The 20,057-nt window shown below is 40.7% G+C and overlaps 1 protein-coding gene across 2 annotated transcripts in view; it reads right to left on the reverse strand.

The window, feature by feature from the left end:
- Positions 1 to 20,057, reverse strand: part of LOC128647604 (5-hydroxytryptamine receptor 3A-like) — a 124,280-nt gene that overhangs the window by 85,402 nt on the left and 18,821 nt on the right. For both annotated transcript variants that reach the window (XM_053700367.1, XM_053700361.1), the window contains exon 2: positions 4,064 to 4,215. In XM_053700367.1, coding sequence (XP_053556342.1) covers positions 4,064 to 4,215 — 152 coding nt within the window. The remainder of the gene's footprint in view (positions 1 to 4,063; positions 4,216 to 20,057) is intronic.

The raw sequence follows: 20,057 nt of genomic DNA on the forward strand, positions 1-20,057 counted from the left end.
GCTAGGTAGTTATTAAATAGTTAATAACTATTTAATAACTATTCTACCTAGTTAAAATAAATACAAACTTGCCTGTAAAATTAAAATAAATCCTAAACTAGCTACAATGTAACTATTAGTTATATTGTAGCTATCTTAGGGTTTATTTTACAGGTAAGTATTTAGTTTTAAATAGGAATAATTTAGTTAATGATAGGAATATTTATTTAGATTTATTTAAATTATATTTCGTTTAGGGGGTGTTAGGTTTAGGGTTAGACTTAGGTTTAGGGGTTAATAACTTTAAAATAGTGGCAGAGACATTGGGGGCGGCAGATTAGGGGTTAATAAATGTAGGTAGGTGGCGGCGATGTTAGGGATGGCAGATTAGGGGTTAATACTATTTAACTAATGTTTGCGAGGTGGGAGTGCGGCGGTTTAGGGGTTAATATGTTTATTATAGTATCAGCGACGTTGGGGGTGACAGATTAGGGGTTAATAAGTGTAGGTAGGTGGCGGCGACATTGGGGGCGGCAGATTTGGGGGTTAATAAATATAATGTAGGTGGCAGCGATTTTGGGGGCAGCCGATTAGGGGTTCATAAGTATAATGTAGGTGGTGGTGGTGTCTGGAGCAGCAGTTAGAGGTTAATAATATAATGTAGGTGTCGGCGATGTCTGGGGTGGCAGATTAGAGGTTAATAAGTGTAAGATTAGGGGTGTTTAGACTCGGGTTTCATGTTAGGGTGTTAGGTGTGGACATAAAATCTATTTCCCCATAGGAATCAATGGGGCTGCGTTACTGAGTTTTACGCTGCTTTTTTGCAGGTGTTAGACTTTTTTTCAGCCTGCTCTCCCCATTGATTCCTATGGGGAAATCATGCACGAGCACGTTACACCTGCTCACCGCTGACTTAAGCAGCGCTGATATTGGAGTGCGGTAATGAGCAAACTTTTGCTCAACGCTCACTTCTTGTCTTTTTACGACGGGTTTCTGAAAACTCATAATACCAGCGCTGCAGGTAAGTGAGCGGTGAGAAAAAACTGCTCATTAGCACCGCATAGCCTCTAACGCAAAACTCGTAATCTAGCCGATAGTTTTCTGCTGGTAGACTTGTTTAATCAATATTTCTCAAACAAATTAACATGCTCTCGATATTTTGCAGCATCTTTAATAACACTGATTTAACAAAAAAATCCAGAAGATATTGCCTCATATAGTCTGATTTCCCTACTAAACGGTGACTACAAAATATTAATGTACATTATAGCAACAAGATTAAAATCTTTTATGGGTTCACTTATACACAAAGATCAAGTTGGTTTCATGCCAGGTAGAAATTCTACCCGTAATCTCCGCAAATTACAGCTCATACTTAATACTGCGCAAGAACAAACAGGTAAAAAACAAAAGAAGAACAACATTGATACAGCTATAATCTCAATAGATGATGAGAAGTCCTTTGACTCTATAACTTGGGACCACTTATTTACAGCTCTAAGAAAGTTTGGAGTTGCGGGATCCTTCTTACAGTGTGTCTCTCAAATTTATAATACATCTTCAGCTTCCGTTATTATAAATGGCACCCCCTCAGAATATTTTTTCCTACATAGAGGATCCAGGCAAGGTTGCCCACTCTCTCCTTACCTATTTAATTTAGCTTTAGAGCCACTTGTCATTTTGTTAAGAAAAGAACTAGAAGGGATCAAGCTGGGTAAAAGGAAAATAACAACATTACTTTATGCTGATGATTTACTCGTTTTATTAACTGACACTAAGAAAAATATACCAATCCTGACAAAGATTTTACAGGAATTAGGCAGGTTTTGAGGTTATAAAATAAATACACAGAAAACTGAAATTTACTGGTTAAATAAAAAATAAAAATTCTATACAGATTACCCATTCAAAGAGGCAATAGACGCATTTACTTATCTTGGAATTAAGCTCTCTAAAAATATTGACGAATGGTATGATTTTAATTACCACCAGTTTTCCTTAAAATTAAACATGACATGGAAAAATGGGCAAAATTCAAATTATTATTAACGGCAAAGTACATTTGATAAAAATGCTATTATTCCCGAAACTATTATATCTTAGACAAAATCTACCAAATATTATAAAAAAAAAAGAATTTAATGTCATATAAACAAATGGTAATTCAATTTGTACTGGGGATAAAAAGAAAAGCCATCTCTTATAAAAAAAATTGTGTTTTTCTAGAATGAACGGGGGACTTGCAGTGCCAGACATTGAACTATAGAATCTAGTATGTATTAGCAAGATTGCTATGGATTGGATAGTGAGAGCAGACTACTATACAATAGTAGTGCTATATGAAGCTGTGAGTCATCCGTATTCCCCCTAGCTCTACTCCACATTCCGTCTGAAAAATCTCCTATCAAAATTAAACAATGTAAAATGATACATAACGTGATGATAGCATGGAATAAAATAGCTAAAATTTTAGATGTTAAGACTTCATATTCACAATACTTACCCCTCATCTGTAACCCTAACTTTATCCAAGCTCTAAACAGAACTAATGTCTATTATGACTGATATATATTTGTCTAGTATACATTTTATTATAATGTGCAGGAAAGTAGCTACACTACTTATTGTTGTAAAAATTAAGCTCTCTAAAAATATTGACGAATGGTATGATTTTAATTACCACCAGTTTTCCTTAACATTAAACATGACATGGAAAAATGGGCAAAATTCAAATTATTATTAACGGGCAAAGTAAATTTGATAAAAATGCTATTATTCCCGAAACTATTATATCTTAGACAAAATCTACCAAATATAATAAAAAAAAAAAGAATTTAATGTCATATAAACAAATGGTAATTCAATTCGTATGGGGGAGAAAAAGAAAAGCCATCTTTTATAAAAAAAATTGTGTTTTTCTAGAATGAACGGGGGACTTGCAATGCCAGACATTGAACTATAGAATCTAGTATGTATTAGCAAGATTGCTATGGATTGGATAGTGAGAGCAGACTACTATACAATAGTAGTGCTATATGAAGCTGTGAGTCATCCGTATTCCCCCATAGCTCTACTCCACATTCCACCTGAAAAATCTCCTATGAAAATGAAACAATGTAAAATGATACATAACTTGATAATAGCATTGAATAAAATAGCTAAAATTTTAGATGTTAAGACTTCATATTCACAATACTTACCCCTCATCTGTAACCCTAACTTTATCCAAGCTCTAAACATAACTAATGTCTATTATGACTGATATATATTTGTCTAGTATACATTTTATTATAATGTACAGGAAAGTAGCTACACTACTTATTGTTGTAAGGGTATACATGTTTTAGGGTATCCCAAGTTGGTGCAGAAAGAAGTAGATTGATTTTGTATTTTTGGTGAACTGTGGAGATTCAATATCACACTGTCTCTGTGGGAATATACTTGTGTCCTGTTCCTGTTGGAATGAGATTTTGGTAAAAACATCCCAAAATAAACAGGATTACTTTGGAGGCCATCCTGGAGTCATTTAATGATAGTCAAACTACTTTAGAAGTCATTTGCACATCATCAGACATCATCAGGCTTGTAAAGTTATCAGCTAAGGTAAAAAAAAATTGGGTGATGAATTCTGGATATTTTGCAGATTACCTTACTGATTGCTTCACAAGCATGAACAGCCAGTGAATGATTCTAGAGTCATCTAATTTAAATATTTGGGGCTTACTTCAGCATGGCTTCTGATGACTAGTCTGGAGTCATCGATTACCTCAGAATGGCTCCAGGAAGATCATCCTTTTCGACTATGGATCTTACACAAAGTGCTTGGCACCTGATGAGATGAGTGTGTGATTATTGTGATCTATCTACTTACCAGTGTATGAATATAATTGAAGTATTGAGAAATGTTTAATCCAATATTTGTTTTAGTATATGTTTACAATAAAAAGTGTTCTGATTTACAAGCATTCCAGTGCCGTCCCTTTTTTCAGTGCTAATATTTATATTTTGCACTCTCCCTGGTGCACACACATGGACAGTTAAACTTTAGCATGAGCAAAAAGAGAAAAACAGAGTAGGAACTTACCAAGTTTATAATAGTGTACAGGAGCATGTTTATAAATACAGTAGATGGCTTTGTCCAATCCTTCACTGGACGTGAGCTAATGTCACTCAGACTCAAATTTTGCAGAAGGTCATGATAACTGCAAGCAGTATTATTCTGACAGTTACAGACACCTAGGGCAAAAAGGAAGCCAGTAAAAAAAAAGGAAACATGTTATCACATTTAAAAGTCATGAACACAGGGAACATGATAATGGTTCCATAAAATACTTCAAAGAAGTTGTTTTGTAAACATTCATGGTATACATTTCCTTTTTATTATAGGATAATGAATATATACATTTTCTACCATCTTCATGTATGATCATGCAAATCTCTTAACAAATAAAGATGATAATAATAATAATTAAGGTGTTTCAAAATATATAAAAAAATACAGTAAAATCCAATAATGTAATTATCCCCTTATCAGATTTAGATATTCTACTTGTAGAAGGTTAGCACAATGACACTAAATTTATTCCCAGAATTGGTCTGCATGGATTGCAGGTTGGATTTCTTCTTTTGTAGAGAACTCACCCAGATCTTCTAATTAAGGCCTAGTGGAGTGTAAACATATTAGCACTGATGTGTGCAACACCACTCAAGTGAAATCAATAACTCTTTTATGTTTGCAATCATATTGCAAATAATATTATATGAAAGCCACTGGGACACTAACATCTGGAGGTCGTATAGCCCGGCCGTGCAAAATTCCTTACCTAGTACACTTTTATGGAGCACTCTACAAAATTCAGGTCTCGGCTATTGCTCGGGTGCTAACTCAACAGTGTGGTAACCCGAAGGTGCAATTAAAAGAAGAAGAAATAGTGGAGTTCTTCACAAAGTATAACATTATCTATTAATTGCTATCTATCTAGCTATCATCTATCATCTATGTAAATAAATAGATGTGTTTTATTATACTTTTATTATAGCCCTACACACTTTACTTGAGTTCTCCAGTAATGATGTCGCGAACTTAAAATTTTCCGTTCGCGAATAGCGAACGCGAACGTCTGCAAATGTTTGCGAACGGGCAAACCGGGCGAACTGCCATAGACTTCAATAGGCAGGCGAACTTTAAAACCCACAGGGACTCTTTCTGGCCATAATAGTGATGGAAAAGTTGTTTCAAGGGGACTAACACCTGGACTGTGGCATGCCGGAGGGGGATCCATGGCAAAACTACCACGGAAAATTACATAGTTGATGCAGAGTCTGGTTTTAATCCATAAAGGGCATAAATCACCTAACATTCCTAAATTGTTTGGAATAACGTGCTTTAAAACATCAGGTATGCTGTTGTATTGATCAGGTAGTGTAAGGGTTGTGCCCACTTCACAGTGACAGACCAAACTCCCCGTTTAACGCACCGCAAACAACCGCAAACAGTCCATTTGCACAACCGCAAACTCCCCATTTGCACAAGGTTGGATACCAAGCTAGCCATGTCCCGTTCCTTGTCCTCACTGATGTCATTGAAGGTCTCTTCCTCCACCCAGCCATGTACAACATCAAGGGTCCCGAAAGGTGACAACAAGCCCCCTGGGACACCTGCTGTGCTTGGTCTTCCACCTCCTCAAAGCCACCTTCCTCCTCTGACTCCTCTTCTTCAGACTCCTCTCTCTGCGTTGCCTCTCTCTGCGTTATTATAAGGTGTGTTAAGTAGTACTATTCCTATCAGTTTAATCCCAGTTACGTCCCCTATCAGGGGATGTGTATATGGCATCGATTTTAGGAACCGGGAGATGGAAAAAGATGCTCGGTCGTTCGTCCTACTTCAAATTTAAGGCACTGTGCGTGCAATCTACTGTGCCACCAGATATGAGTGGTGTGTTAAGTAGTACTATTCTTATCAGTTTAATCCCTGTTACGTCCCCTATCAGGGGACGTGTATATGGCATGGATTTTAGGAATCGGGAGATGGAAAAAGATGCTTGGTCGGTTCGGCCATGAGATAGATAGATTTGATAGATAGATAGATAGATAGATAGATACATAGATTAGATAGATAGATCAATAGATGCAATAGATAAATTTGATAGATACGATAGATAGATAGATAGATTTGATAGATAAATAGATAGATTTGATAGATAGATAATTTCCCAGACAGAGAATTACAAGACGTGCGGCTGGGACCCATGGTAAGGTTACTTCCTTTTGCACAATCGAGTATAGGTTGGGGATTGCCTTTTGTGCAAAGAAATTTCGGCCGGGTACCTTCCACTGCGGTGTCCCCTATCAGGGGACGTGTATATGGCATGGATTTTAGGAACCGGGAGATGGAAAAAGATGCTTGGTCGGTCCTCCTACTTCAAATTTGGGGCACTGCGCGTGCAATCTACTGTGCCACCAGATATGAGTGGTGTGTTAAGTATTACTATTCTTATCAGTTTAATCCCTGTTACGTCCCCTATCAGGGGACGTGTATATGGCATGGATTTTAGGAACCAGGAGATAGATAGATTTGATAGATAGATAGATAGATAGATAGATAGATTAGATAGATAGATCAATAGATGCAATAGATACATTTGATAGATACGATAGATAGATTTGATGGAACAAGATGCTTGGTCGGTCCGGCCACGAGATAGATAGATTTGATAGATAGATAGATGTCATTGAATTACAAGACGTGCGGTCTGGGACCCATGGTAAGGTTACTTCCTTTTGCACAATCGAGTATAGGTTGGGGATTGCCTTTTGTGCAAAGAAATTTCGGCATGGCATGGATTTTAGGAACCGGGAGATGGAAAAAGATGCTTGGTCGGTCCTCCTACTTCAAATTTGGGGCACTGTGCGTGCAATCTACTGTGCCACCAGATATGAGTGGTGTGTTAAGTATTACTATTCTTATCAGTTTAATCCCTGTTACGTCCCCTATCAGGGGACGTGTATATGGCATGGATTTTAGGAACCGGGAGATAGATTTGATAGATAGATAGATAGATAGATAGATACATAGATTAGATAGATAGATCAATAGATGCAATAGATACATTTGATAGATACGATAGATAGATTTGATGGAACAAGATGCTTGGTCGGTCCGGCCACGAGATAGATAGATTTGATAAATAGATAGATAGATAGATAGATAGATAGATAGATACATAGATTAGATAGATAGCTCAATAGATGCAATAGATACATTTGATAGATATGATAGATAGATTTGATAGATAAATAGATAGATTTGATAGATAGATAATTTCCCAGACAGAGAATTAAAAGACGTGCGGTCTGTGACCCATGGTAAGGTTACTTCCTTTTGCACAATCGAGTATAGGTTGGGGATTGCCTTTTGTGCAAAGAAATTTCGGCCGGGTACCTTCCACTGCGGTGTCCCCTATCAGGGGACGTGTATATGGCATGGATTTTAGGAACCGGGAGATGGAAAAAGATGCTTGGTCGGTCCTCCTACTTCAAATTTGGGGCACTGCGCGTGCAATCTAATGTGCCACCAGATATGAGTGGTGTGTTAAGTAGTACTATTCTTATCAGTTTAATCCCTGTTATGTCCCCTATCAGGGGACATATATATGGCATGGATTTTAGGAACCGGGAGATGGAAAAAGATGCTTGGTCGGTCCTCCTACTTCAAATTTGGGGCACTGCGCGTGCAATCTACTGTGCCACCAGATATGAGTGGTGTGTTAAGTATTACTATTCTTATCAGTTTAATCCCTGTTACGTCCCCTATCAGGGGACGTGTATATGGCATGGATTTTAGGAACCGGGAGATAGATAGATTTGATAGATAGATAGATAGATAGATAGATAGATAGATACATAGATACATAGATTAGATAGATAGATCAATAGATGCAATAGATACATTTGATAGATACGATAGATAGATTTGATGGAACAAGATGCTTGGTCGGTCCGGCCACAAGATAGATAGATTTGATAGATAGATAGATAGATACATAGATTAGATAGATAGCTCAATAGATGCAATAGATAAATTTGATAGATATGATAGATAGATAGATAGATAGATAGATAGATAGATAGATAGATTTGATAGATAAATAGATAGATTTGATAGATAATTTCCCAGACAGAGAATTACAAGACGTGCGGTCTGGGACCCATGGTAAGGTTACTTCCTTTTGCACAATCGAGTATAGGTTGGGGATTGCCTTTTGTGCAAAGAAATTTCGGCCGGGTACCTTCCACTGCGGTGTCCCCTATCAGGGGATGTGTATATGGCATGGATTTTAGGAACCGGGAGATGGAAAAAGATGCTTGGTCGGTCCTCCTACTTCAAATTTGGGGCACTGCGCGTGCAATCTAATGTGCCACCAGATATGAGTGGTGTGTTAAGTAGTACTATTCTTATCAGTTTAATCCCTGTTATGTCCCCTATCAGGGGACATATATATGGCATGGATTTTAGGAACCGGGAGATGGAAAAAGATGCTTGGTCGGTCCTCCTACTTCAAATTTGGGGCACTGCGCGTGCAATCTACTGTGCCACCAGATATGAGTGGTGTGTTAAGTATTACTATTCTTATCAGTTTAATCCCTGTTACGTCCCCTATCAGGGGACGTGTATATGGCATGGATTTTAGGAACCGGGAGATAGATAGATTTGATAGATAGATAGATAGATACATAGATTAGATAGATAGATCAATAGATGCAATAGATACATTTGATAGATACGATAGATAGATTTGATGGAACAAGATGCTTGGTCGGTCCGGCCACAAGATAGATAGATTTGATAGATAGATAGATAGATAGATAGATAGATAGATAGATAGATAGATAGATAGATAGATACATAGATTAGATAGATAGCTCAATAGATGCAATAGATACATTTGATAGATATGATAGATAGATTTGATAGATAAATAGATAGCTTTGATAGATTGATAATTTCCCAGACAGAGAATTACAAGACGTGCGGTCTGGGACCCATGGTAAGGTTACTTCCTTTTGCACAATCTAGTATAGGTTGGGGATTGCCTTTTGTGCAAAGAAATTTCGGCCGGGTACCTTCCACTGCGGTGTCCCCTATCAGGGGACGTGTATATGGCATGGATTTTAGGAACCGGGAGATGGAAAAAGATGCTTGGTCGGTCCTCCTACTTCAAATTTGGGGCACTGCGCGTGCAATCTAATGTGCCACCAGATATGAGTGGTGTGTTAAGTAGTACTATTCTTATCAGTTTAATCCCTGTTATGTCCCCTATCAGGGGACATATATATGGCATGGATTTTAGGAACCGGGAGATGGAAAAAGATGCTTGGTCGGTCCTCCTACTTCAAATTTGGGGCACTGCGCGTGCAATCTACTGTGCCACCAGATATGAGTGGTGTGTTAAGTATTACTATTCTTATCAGTTTAATCCCTGTTACGTCCCCTATCAGGGGACGTGTATATGGCATGGATTTTAGGAACCAGGAGATAGATAGATTTGATAGATAGATAGATAGATAGATAGATAGATAGATAGATACATAGATTAGATAGATAGATCAATAGATGCAATAGATACATTTGATAGATACGATAGATAGATTTGATGGAACAAGATGCTTGGTCGGTCCGGCCACGAGATAGATAGATTTGATAGATAGATAGATGTCATTGAATTACAAGACGTGCGGTCTGGGACCCATGGTAAGGTTACTTCCTTTTGCACAATCGAGTATAGGTTGGGGATTGCCTTTTGTGCAAAGAAATTTCGGCATGGCATGGATTTTAGGAACCGGGAGATGGAAAAAGATGCTTGGTCGGTCCTCCTACTTCAAATTTGGGGCACTGCGCGTGCAATCTACTGTGCCACCAGATATGAGTGGTGTGTTAAGTATTACTATTCTTATCAGTTTAATCCCTGTTACGTCCCCTATCAGGGGACGTGTATATGGCATGGATTTTAGGAACCGGGAGATAGATTTGATAGATAGATAGATAGATAGATACATAGATTAGATAGATAGATCAATAGATGCAATAGATACATTTGATAGATACGATAGATAGATTTGATGGAACAAGATGCTTGGTCGGTCCGGCCACGAGATAGATAGATTTGATAAATAGATAGATAGATAGATAGATAGATAGATAGATACATAGATTAGATAGATAGCTCAATAGATGCAATAGATACATTTGATAGATATGATAGATAGATTTGATAGATAAATAGATAGATTTGATAGATAGATAATTTCCCAGACAGAGAATTAAAAGACGTGCGGTCTGTGACCCATGGTAAGGTTACTTCCTTTTGCACAATCGAGTATAGGTTGGGGATTGCCTTTTGTGCAAAGAAATTTTGGCCGGGTACCTTCCACTGCGGTGTCCCCTATCAGGGGACGTGTATATGGCATGGATTTTAGGAACCGGGAGATGGAAAAAGATGCTTGGTCGGTCCTCCTACTTCAAATTTGGGGCACTGCGCGTGCAATCTAATGTGCCACCAGATATGAGTGGTGTGTTAAGTAGTACTATTCTTATCAGTTTAATCCCTGTTATGTCCCCTATCAGGGGACATATATATGGCATGGATTTTAGGAACCGGGAGATGGAAAAAGATGCTTGGTCGGTCCTCCTACTTCAAATTTGGGGCACTGCGCGTGCAATCTACTGTGCCACCAGATATGAGTGGTGTGTTAAGTATTACTATTCTTATCAGTTTAATCCCTGTTACGTCCCCTATCAGGGGACGTGTATATGGCATGGATTTTAGGAACCGGGAGATAGATAGATTTGATAGATAGATAGATAGATACATAGATTAGATAGATAGATCAATAGATGCAATAGATACATTTGATAGATACGATAGATAGATTTGATGGAACAAGATGCTTGGTCGGTCCGGCCACAAGATAGATAGATTTGATAGATAGATAGATAGATAGATACATAGATTAGATAGATAGCTCAATAGATGCAATAGATAAATTTGATAGATATGATAGATAGATAGATAGATAGATAGATAGATAGATAGATTTGATAGATAAATAGATAGATTTGATAGATAATTTCCCAGACAGAGAATTACAAGACGTGCGGTATGGGACCCATGGTAAGGTTACTTCCTTTTGCACAATCGAGTATAGGTTGGGGATTGCCTTTTGTGCAAAGAAATTTCGGCCGGGTACCTTCCACTGCGGTGTCCCCTATCAGGGGATGTGTATATGGCATGGATTTTAGGAACCGGGAGATGGAAAAAGATGCTTGGTCGGTCCTCCTACTTCAAATTTGGGGCACTGCGCGTGCAATCTAATGTGCCACCAGATATGAGTGGTGTGTTAAGTAGTACTATTCTTATCAGTTTAATCCCTGTTATGTCCCCTATCAGGGGACATATATATGGCATGGATTTTAGGAACCGGGAGATGGAAAAAGATGCTTGGTCGGTCCTCCTACTTCAAATTTGGGGCACTGCGCGTGCAATCTACTGTGCCACCAGATATGAGTGGTGTGTTAAGTATTACTATTCTTATCAGTTTAATCCCTGTTACGTCCCCTATCAGGGGACGTGTATATGGCATGGATTTTAGGAACCGGGAGATAGATAGATTTGATTGATAGATCAATAGATGCAATAGATACATTTGATAGATACGATAGATAGATTTGATGGAACAAGATGCTTGGTCGGTCCGGCCACAAGATAGATAGATTTGATAGATAGATAGATAGATAGATAGATACATAGATTAGATAGATAGCTCAATAGATGCAATAGATACATTTGATAGATATGATAGATAGATTTGATAGATAAATAGATAGCTTTGATAGATTGATAATTTCCCAGACAGAGAATTACAAGACGTGCGGTCTGGGACCCATGGTAAGGTTACTTCCTTTTGCACAATCTAGTATAGGTTGGGGATTGCCTTTTGTGCAAAGAAATTTCGGCCGGGTACCTTCCACTGCGGTGTCCCCTATCAGGGGACGTGTATATGGCATGGATTTTAGGAACCGGGAGATGGAAAAAGATGCTTGGTCGGTCCTCCTACTTCAAATTTGGGGCACTGTGCGTGCAATCTAATGTGCCACCAGATATGAGTGGTGTGTTAAGTAGTACTATTCTTATCAGTTTAATCCCTGTTATGTCCCCTATCAGGGGACATATATATGGCATGGATTTTAGGAACCGGGAGATGGAAAAAGATGCTTGGTCGGTCCTCCTACTTCAAATTTGGGGCACTGCGCGTGCAATCTACTGTGCCACCAGATATGAGTGGTGTGTTAAGTATTACTATAATTATCAGTTTAATCCCTGTTATGTCCCCTATCAGAGGACGTGTATATGGCATGGATTTTAGGAACCGGGAGATAGATAGATTTGATAGATAGATCAATAGATGCAATAGATACATTTGATAGATACGATAGATAGATTTGATGGAACAAGATGCTTGGTCGGTCCGGCCACAAGATAGATAGATTTGATAGATAGATAGATAGATAGATAGATAGATAGATAGATAGATAGATACATAGATTAGATAGATAGCTCAATAGATGCAATAGATACATTTGATAGATATGATAGATAGATAGATTTGATAGATAAATAGATAGATTTGATAGATAATTTCCCAGACAGAGAATTACAAGACGTGCGGTCTGGGACCCATGGTAAGGTTACTTCCTTTTGCACAATCGAGTATAGGTTGGGGATTGCCTTTTGTGCAAAGAAATTTCGGCCGGGTACCTTCCACTGCGGTGTCTCCTATCAGGGGACGTGTATATGGCATGGATTTTAGGAACCGGGAGATGGAAAAAGATGCTTGGTCGGTCCTCCTACTTCAAATTTGGGGCACTGCGCGTGCAATCTAATGTGCCACCAGATATGAGTGGTGTGTTAAGTAGTACTATTCTTATCAGTTTAATCCCTGTTATGTCCCCTATCAGGGGACATATATATGGCATGGATTTTAGGAACCGGGAGATGGAAAAAGATGCTTGGTCGGTCCTCCTACTTCAAATTTGGGGCACTGCGAGTGCAATCTACTGTGCCACCAGATATGAGTGGTGTGTTAAGTATTACTATTCTTATCAGTTTAATCCCTGTTACGTCCCCTATCAGGGGACGTGTATATGGCATGGATTTTAGGAACCGGGAGATAGATAGATTTGATAGATAGATAGATACATAGATTAGATAGATAGATCAATAGATGCAATAGATACATTTGATAGATACGATAGATAGATTTGATGGAACAAGATGCTTGGTCGGTCCGGCCACAAGATAGATAGATTTGATAGATAGATAGATAGATAGATAGATAGATAGATAGATACATAGATTAGATAGATAGCTCAATAGATGCAATAGATAAATTTGATAGATATGATAGATAGATAGATAGATAGATAGATAGATTTGATAGATAAATAGATAGATTTGATAGATAATTTCCCAGACAGAGAATTACAAGACGTGCGGTATGGGACCCATGGTAAGGTTACTTCCTTTTGCACAATCGAGTATAGGTTGGGGATTGCCTTTTGTGCAAAGAAATTTCGGCCGGGTACCTTCCACTGCGGTGTCCCCTATCAGGGGATGTGTATATGGCATGGATTTTAGGAACCGGGAGATGGAAAAAGATGCTTGGTCGGTCCTCCTACTTCAAATTTGGGGCACTGCGCGTGCAATCTAATGTGCCACCAGATATGAGTGGTGTGTTAAGTAGTACTATTCTTATCAGTTTAATCCCTGTTATGTCCCCTATCAGGGGACATATATATGGCATGGATTTTAGGAACCGGGAGATGGAAAAAGATGCTTGGTCGGTCCTCCTACTTCAAATTTGGGGCACTGCGCGTGCAATCTACTGTGCCACCAGATATGAGTGGTGTGTTAAGTATTACTATTCTTATCAGTTTAATCCCTGTTACGTCCCCTATCAGGGGACGTGTATATGGCATGGATTTTAGGAACCGGGAGATAGATAGATTTGATAGATAGATAGATAGATAGATACATAGATTAGATAGATAGATCAATAGATGCAATAGATACATTTGATAGATACGATAGATAGATTTGATGGAACAAGATGCTTGGTCGGTCCGGCCACAAGATAGATAGATTTGATAGATAGATAGATAGATAGATAGATAGATAGATAGATACATAGATTAGATAGATAGCTCAATAGATGCAATAGATACATTTGATAGATATGATAGATAGATTTGATAGATAAATAGATAGCTTTGATAGATTGATAATTTCCCAGACAGAGAATTACAAGACGTGCGGTCTGGGACCCATGGTAAGGTTACTTCCTTTTGCACAATCTAGTATAGGTTGGGGATTGCCTTTTGTGCAAAGAAATTTCGGCCGGGTACCTTCCACTGCGGTGTCCCCTATCAGGGGACGTGTATATGGCATGGATTTTAGGAACCGGGAGATGGAAAAAGATGCTTGGTCGGTCCTCCTACTTCAAATTTGGGGCACTGCGCGTGCAATCTAATGTGCCACCAGATATGAGTGGTGTGTTAAGTAGTACTATTCTTATCAGTTTAATCCCTGTTATGTCCCCTATCAGGGGACATATATATGGCATGGATTTTAGGAACCGGGAGATGGAAAAAGATGCTTGGTCGGTCCTCCTACTTCAAATTTGGGGCACTGCGCGTGCAATCTACTGTGCCACCAGATATGAGTGGTGTGTTAAGTATTACTATTCTTATCAGTTTAATCCCTGTTACGTCCCCTATCAGAGGACGTGTATATGGCATGGATTTTAGGAACCGGGAGATAGATAGATTTGATAGATAGATCAATAGATGCAATAGATACATTTGATAGATACGATAGATAGATTTGATGGAACAAGATGCTTGGTCGGTCCGGCCACAAGATAGATAGATTTGATAGATAGATAGATAGATAGATAGATAGATAGATAGATGGATAGATACATAGATTAGATAGATAGCTCAATAGATGCAATAGATACATTTGATAGATATGATAGATAGATAGATTTGATAGATAAATAGATAGATTTGATAGATAGATAATTTCCCAGACAGAGAATTACAAGACGTGCGGGCTGGGACCCATGGTAAGGTTACTTCCTTTTGCACAATCGAGTATAGGTTGGGGATTGCCTTTTGTGCAAAGAAATTTCGGCCGGGTACCTTCCACTGCGGTGTCTCCTATCAGGGGACGTGTATATGGCATGGATTTTAGGAACCGGGAGATGGAAAAAGATGCTTGGTCGGTCCTCCTACTTCAAATTTGGGGCACTGCGCGTGCAATCTAATGTGCCACCAGATATGAGTGGTGTGTTAAGTAGTACTATTCTTATCAGTTTAATCCCTGTTATGTCCCCTATCAGGGGACATATATATGGCATGGATTTTAGGAACCGGGAGATGGAAAAAGATGCTTGGTCGGTCCTCCTACTTCAAATTTGGGGCACTGCGAGTGCAATCTACTGTGCCACCAGATATGAGTGGTGTGTTAAGTATTACTATTCTTATCAGTTTAATCCCTGTTACGTCCCCTATCAGGGGACGTGTATATGGCATGGATTTTAGGAACCGGGAGATAGATAGATTTGATAGATAGATAGATAGATACATAGATTAGATAGATAGATCAATAGATGCAATAGATACATTTGATAGATACGATACATAGATTTGATGGAACAAGATGCTTGGTCGGTCCGGCCACGAGATAGATAGATTTGATAGATAGATAGATAGATAGATAGATAGATACATAGATTAGATAGATAGCTCAATAGATGCAATAGATACATTTGATAGATATGATAGATAGATTTGATAGATAAATAGATAGATTTGATAGATAGATAATTTCCCAGACAGAGAATTACAAGACGTGCGGTATGGGACCCATGGTAAGGTTACTTCCTTTTGCACAATCGAGTACAGGTTGGGGATTGACTTTTGTGCAAAGAAATTTCGGCCGGGTACCTTCCACTGCGGTGTCCCCTATCAGAGGATGTGTATATGGCATGGATTTTAGGAACCAGGAGATGGAAAAAGATGCTTGGTCGGTCCTCCTACTTCAAATTTGGGGCACTGCGCTTGCAATCGTGGCCGGACCTTTAGCCAACGGACATTTGGCAGACGGACATTTGGCCGACGGACATTTGGCCGAAACACAAGTGGCTGTCAGATAACAGTCCGCCCACGAGATAGATAGATTTGATAGATAGATACATAGATTAGATAGATAGATCAATAGATGCAATAGCTACATTTGATAGATACGATAGATAGATTTGATAGATAAATAGATAAATTTGATAGATAGATAATTTCCCAGACAGAGAATTACAAGACGTGCGGTCTGTGACCCATGGTAAGGTTCCCAGAGGCAGTTGCGGCGCCAGGGGACGTGTATATGGCATGGATTTTAGGAACCGGGAGATGGAAAAAGATGCTTGGTCGGTCCTCCTACTTCAAATTTGGGGTACTGCGTGTGCAATCTAATGTGCAACCAGATAGGAGTGGTGTTTTAAGTAGTACTATTCCTATCAGTTTAATCCCTGTTACGTGCCTTTTTTTTGGTTTGGTTTTTGAAGCCACAGTGCAGCACCAGAGGCCAGAAAAATTTGGCATGTACACATGCCTGAAAAATTAGGTATTGTTGCAGCCGCTGCTGTAGCAGCGGCCAGAAAAATTGATGTTTGTTTCCCAGGCAGAAAGTGCCCTAAAACATTGCGGCTTGAACCCTAGTTGGTGGCGGATAAGTCACGCAAGTCATCCGGCATTCGAAGATAAAATACAGCAGCGTGTGGACCATTTTTAGCCCAAGGCAGCTCATCTCATCAGGCCTTTTTTACTCGAATGTATCGCCCAATGTCAGTCCCTTCGGGATCCATCCCTCATTCATCTTAATAAAGGTGAGGTAATCTAGACTTTTTTTGACCTAGGTGATTTCTCTTCTCAGTGACAATACCTCCTGCTGCACTGAAGGTCCTTTCTGACAGGACACTTGAAGCGGGGCAGGCCAGAAGTTCTATTGCAAATTGGGATAGTTCAGGCCACAGGTCAAGCCTGCACACCCAGTAGTCAAGGGGTTCATCGCTCCTCAGAGTGTCAAGATCTGCAGTTAAGGCGAGGTAGTCTGCTACCTGTCGGTCGAGTTGTTCTCTGAGGGTGGACCCCGAAGGGCTGTGGCGATGCATAGGAGTTAAAAAGCTCTGCATGTCCTCCATCAACAACACGTCTGTAAAGCGTCCTGTCCTTGCCGGCGTGGTCGTGGGAGTTGGAGGATTACTTTCACCTCTTCCCCTGTTAGATTCCCGTTGTGCTGTGACATCACCCTTATACGCTGTGTAAAGCATACTTTTTAATTTATTTTGGAACTGCTGCATCCTTTCCGACTTGTGGTTATTCGGTAACATTTCAGGCACTTTATGCTTATACCGGGGGTCTAGTAGCGTGGACACCCAGTACAGGTCGTTCTCCTTCAGCTTTTTTATTTCAGGGTCACTCAACAGGCACGACAGCATGAAAGACCCCATTTGCACAAGGTTGGATGCCGAGCTACTCATGTCCCGTTCCTCATCCTCAGTGATCTCACTGAAGGTATCTTCTTCCCCCCAGCCACGTACAACACCATGGGTACCAGATAGGTGACAACGAGCACCCTGGGATGCCTGTTGTGGTTGGTCTTCCTCCTCCTCCTCAAAGCCACATTCCTCCTCTGACTCCTCTTCCTCACAATCCTCTTCCAGCGTTGCCGCTGGTCCAGCAAGCGATGCTGATAAGGCTGTTTCTGGTGGTGATGGTGACCACAACTCTTCCTCTTCCTCTTCACGCTTATCTATGGCCTGATCCAGCACTCTTCGCAGGGCACGCTCCAGGAAGAAAACAAATGGTATGATGTCGCTGATGGTGCCTTCGGTGCGACTGACTAGGTTTGTTATTTCCTCAAAAGGACGCATGAGCGCCCAGTAACGTGGCAACAAAATTCATACAAATACTCGTTAACACCTTTTTCTTGTTGCAGCAGGCGGTCGAACATTAGGAGTGTTGAATTCCAATGTGTCGGGCTGTCGCAAATCAAGCACCTCACTGGCATGTCGTTTCGCCGCTGGATATCGGAAAAGTGCGCCATGGCCGTGTAGGAACGCCTCAAATGGCCACACACCTTCCTGGCCTGCTTCAGGATGTCCTGTAAGCCTGGGTACTTATGCACAAAGTGTTGTACGATCAGATTACACACATGTGCCATGCACGGCACATGTGTCAACTTGCCCAATTTCAATGCTGCCACCAAATTACTTACGTTGTCAGAAACCACTTTGCCGATCTCCAGTTGGTGCGGAGTCAGCCACTGATCCAGCTGTGCATTCAGGGCGGACAGGAGTGCTGGTCCGGTGTGACTCTCTGCTTTCAGGCAAGTCAATCCCCCAAGACGGCGTGACACTGACATATCCGGGTTGTGGAATAGTACCTGCGGAGCTTGGGGGGTGCCGTTGATGTGGTGCAAGATGCAGCAGCAGAAGAGGACTCAGCCGAGGAGGTTATGGAAGAGGATGGAGTAGGAGGAGTAGAGGATGTGGCAGCAGGCCTGCCTGCAAGTCGTGGCGGTGTCACCAACTCCTCCTCTGCAGAGCCACGCATTCCATGCTTGGCAGCCGTCAGCAGGTTTACCCAATGCGCAGTGTATGTGATATACCTGCCCTGACCATGCTTTGCAGACCAGATATCAGTGGTCAGATGGACCCTTGCCCCAACACTGTGTGCCAGACATAACATTACTTCCTTTCGCATAATCAAGTACAGGTTGGGGATTGCCTTTTGTGCAAAGAAATTTCGGCCGGGTACCTTCCACTGCGGTGTCCCAATAGCTACAAATTTTTTGAACGCCTCAGACTCCACCAGCTTGTATGGTAAAAGCTGGCGGGCTAAGAGTTCAGACAAGCCAGCTGTCAGACACCGGGCAAGGGGGTGACTTTGTGACATTGGCTTCTGACGCTCAAACATGTCCTTGACAGACACCTGACTGTGGGCAGATGAGCAGGAACTGCTCCGGAAGAGAGACAGAGTGGTGGATGGTTGAGAGGGGGCAAGGTGGACAGCAGTGGTTGATGTGGCTGAAGATGCTGGACCAGGAGGAGGATGGTGGCTTTGAGTTTCTGTGCTGCTTCTACTCATGTGTTGATCCCATAGGCATTTGTGATGTGCGATCATGTGCCTTCGCAAAGCAGTTGTACCTAGGTGGGTGTTGGACTTCCCACGACTCAGTTTCTTTTGGCACAGGTTGCAAATGGCATCGCTGTTGTCAGAGGCAGACACACAAAAAAATGCCACACTGCTGAGCTCTGCGATGACGGCATTCTGGTGGTGGCAACAGCATGCGTTGATTGGAGTGCTGTCTGGCTGACCCCGGGTGCCGATGCATGCTGTCTGACTGTGCCACTAGCTCCTTGCGACGACATCCCCCTGCTTCCAACTCGTCTCCTCCTCCTCCTCTCTGTCTCCCCATCTGAACTTTCCCCCTCTTCTTCTTCTCTTTTAGTGGGCACCCACATGACATCCACGGACGCATCGTTATCATCAACCGCTTCACTTGCATCTGACAAATCAACAAAGGAAGCAGCAGCGGGTACAACATCATCATCATCACACCGTACGTCCATGTCTGTAATGCTGCCTGACTGAGACATATCACTGGGTGTCCAGTGTTATAAAGTCAACTATTTCCTCAGAACTTTTCGAGTTCATGGGACGTGGCCTCTGAACACTGGCCATTATTCTAGGGCCAAAGGGAATCACAGCACCACGACCACGACGGCACCTGCTTGGTGGCCTGCCTCTGCCTGTCATTTATTTTTAAATGTACACTTACACTACTATTAAACAAGATATGAGTGGTGCCACTGGACAAGTGGGCCCGTATAAGCTGTGAGCCTGACACCAAAAAGCAGACTGATGTTTCACAGTCCAAAAAGTTTTTATTTTTTTACAT

The sequence above is a fragment of the Bombina bombina genome, chromosome 1, assembly GCF_027579735.1.
Source record: "Bombina bombina isolate aBomBom1 chromosome 1, aBomBom1.pri, whole genome shotgun sequence".
NCBI lineage: Eukaryota > Metazoa > Chordata > Amphibia > Anura > Bombinatoridae > Bombina > Bombina bombina.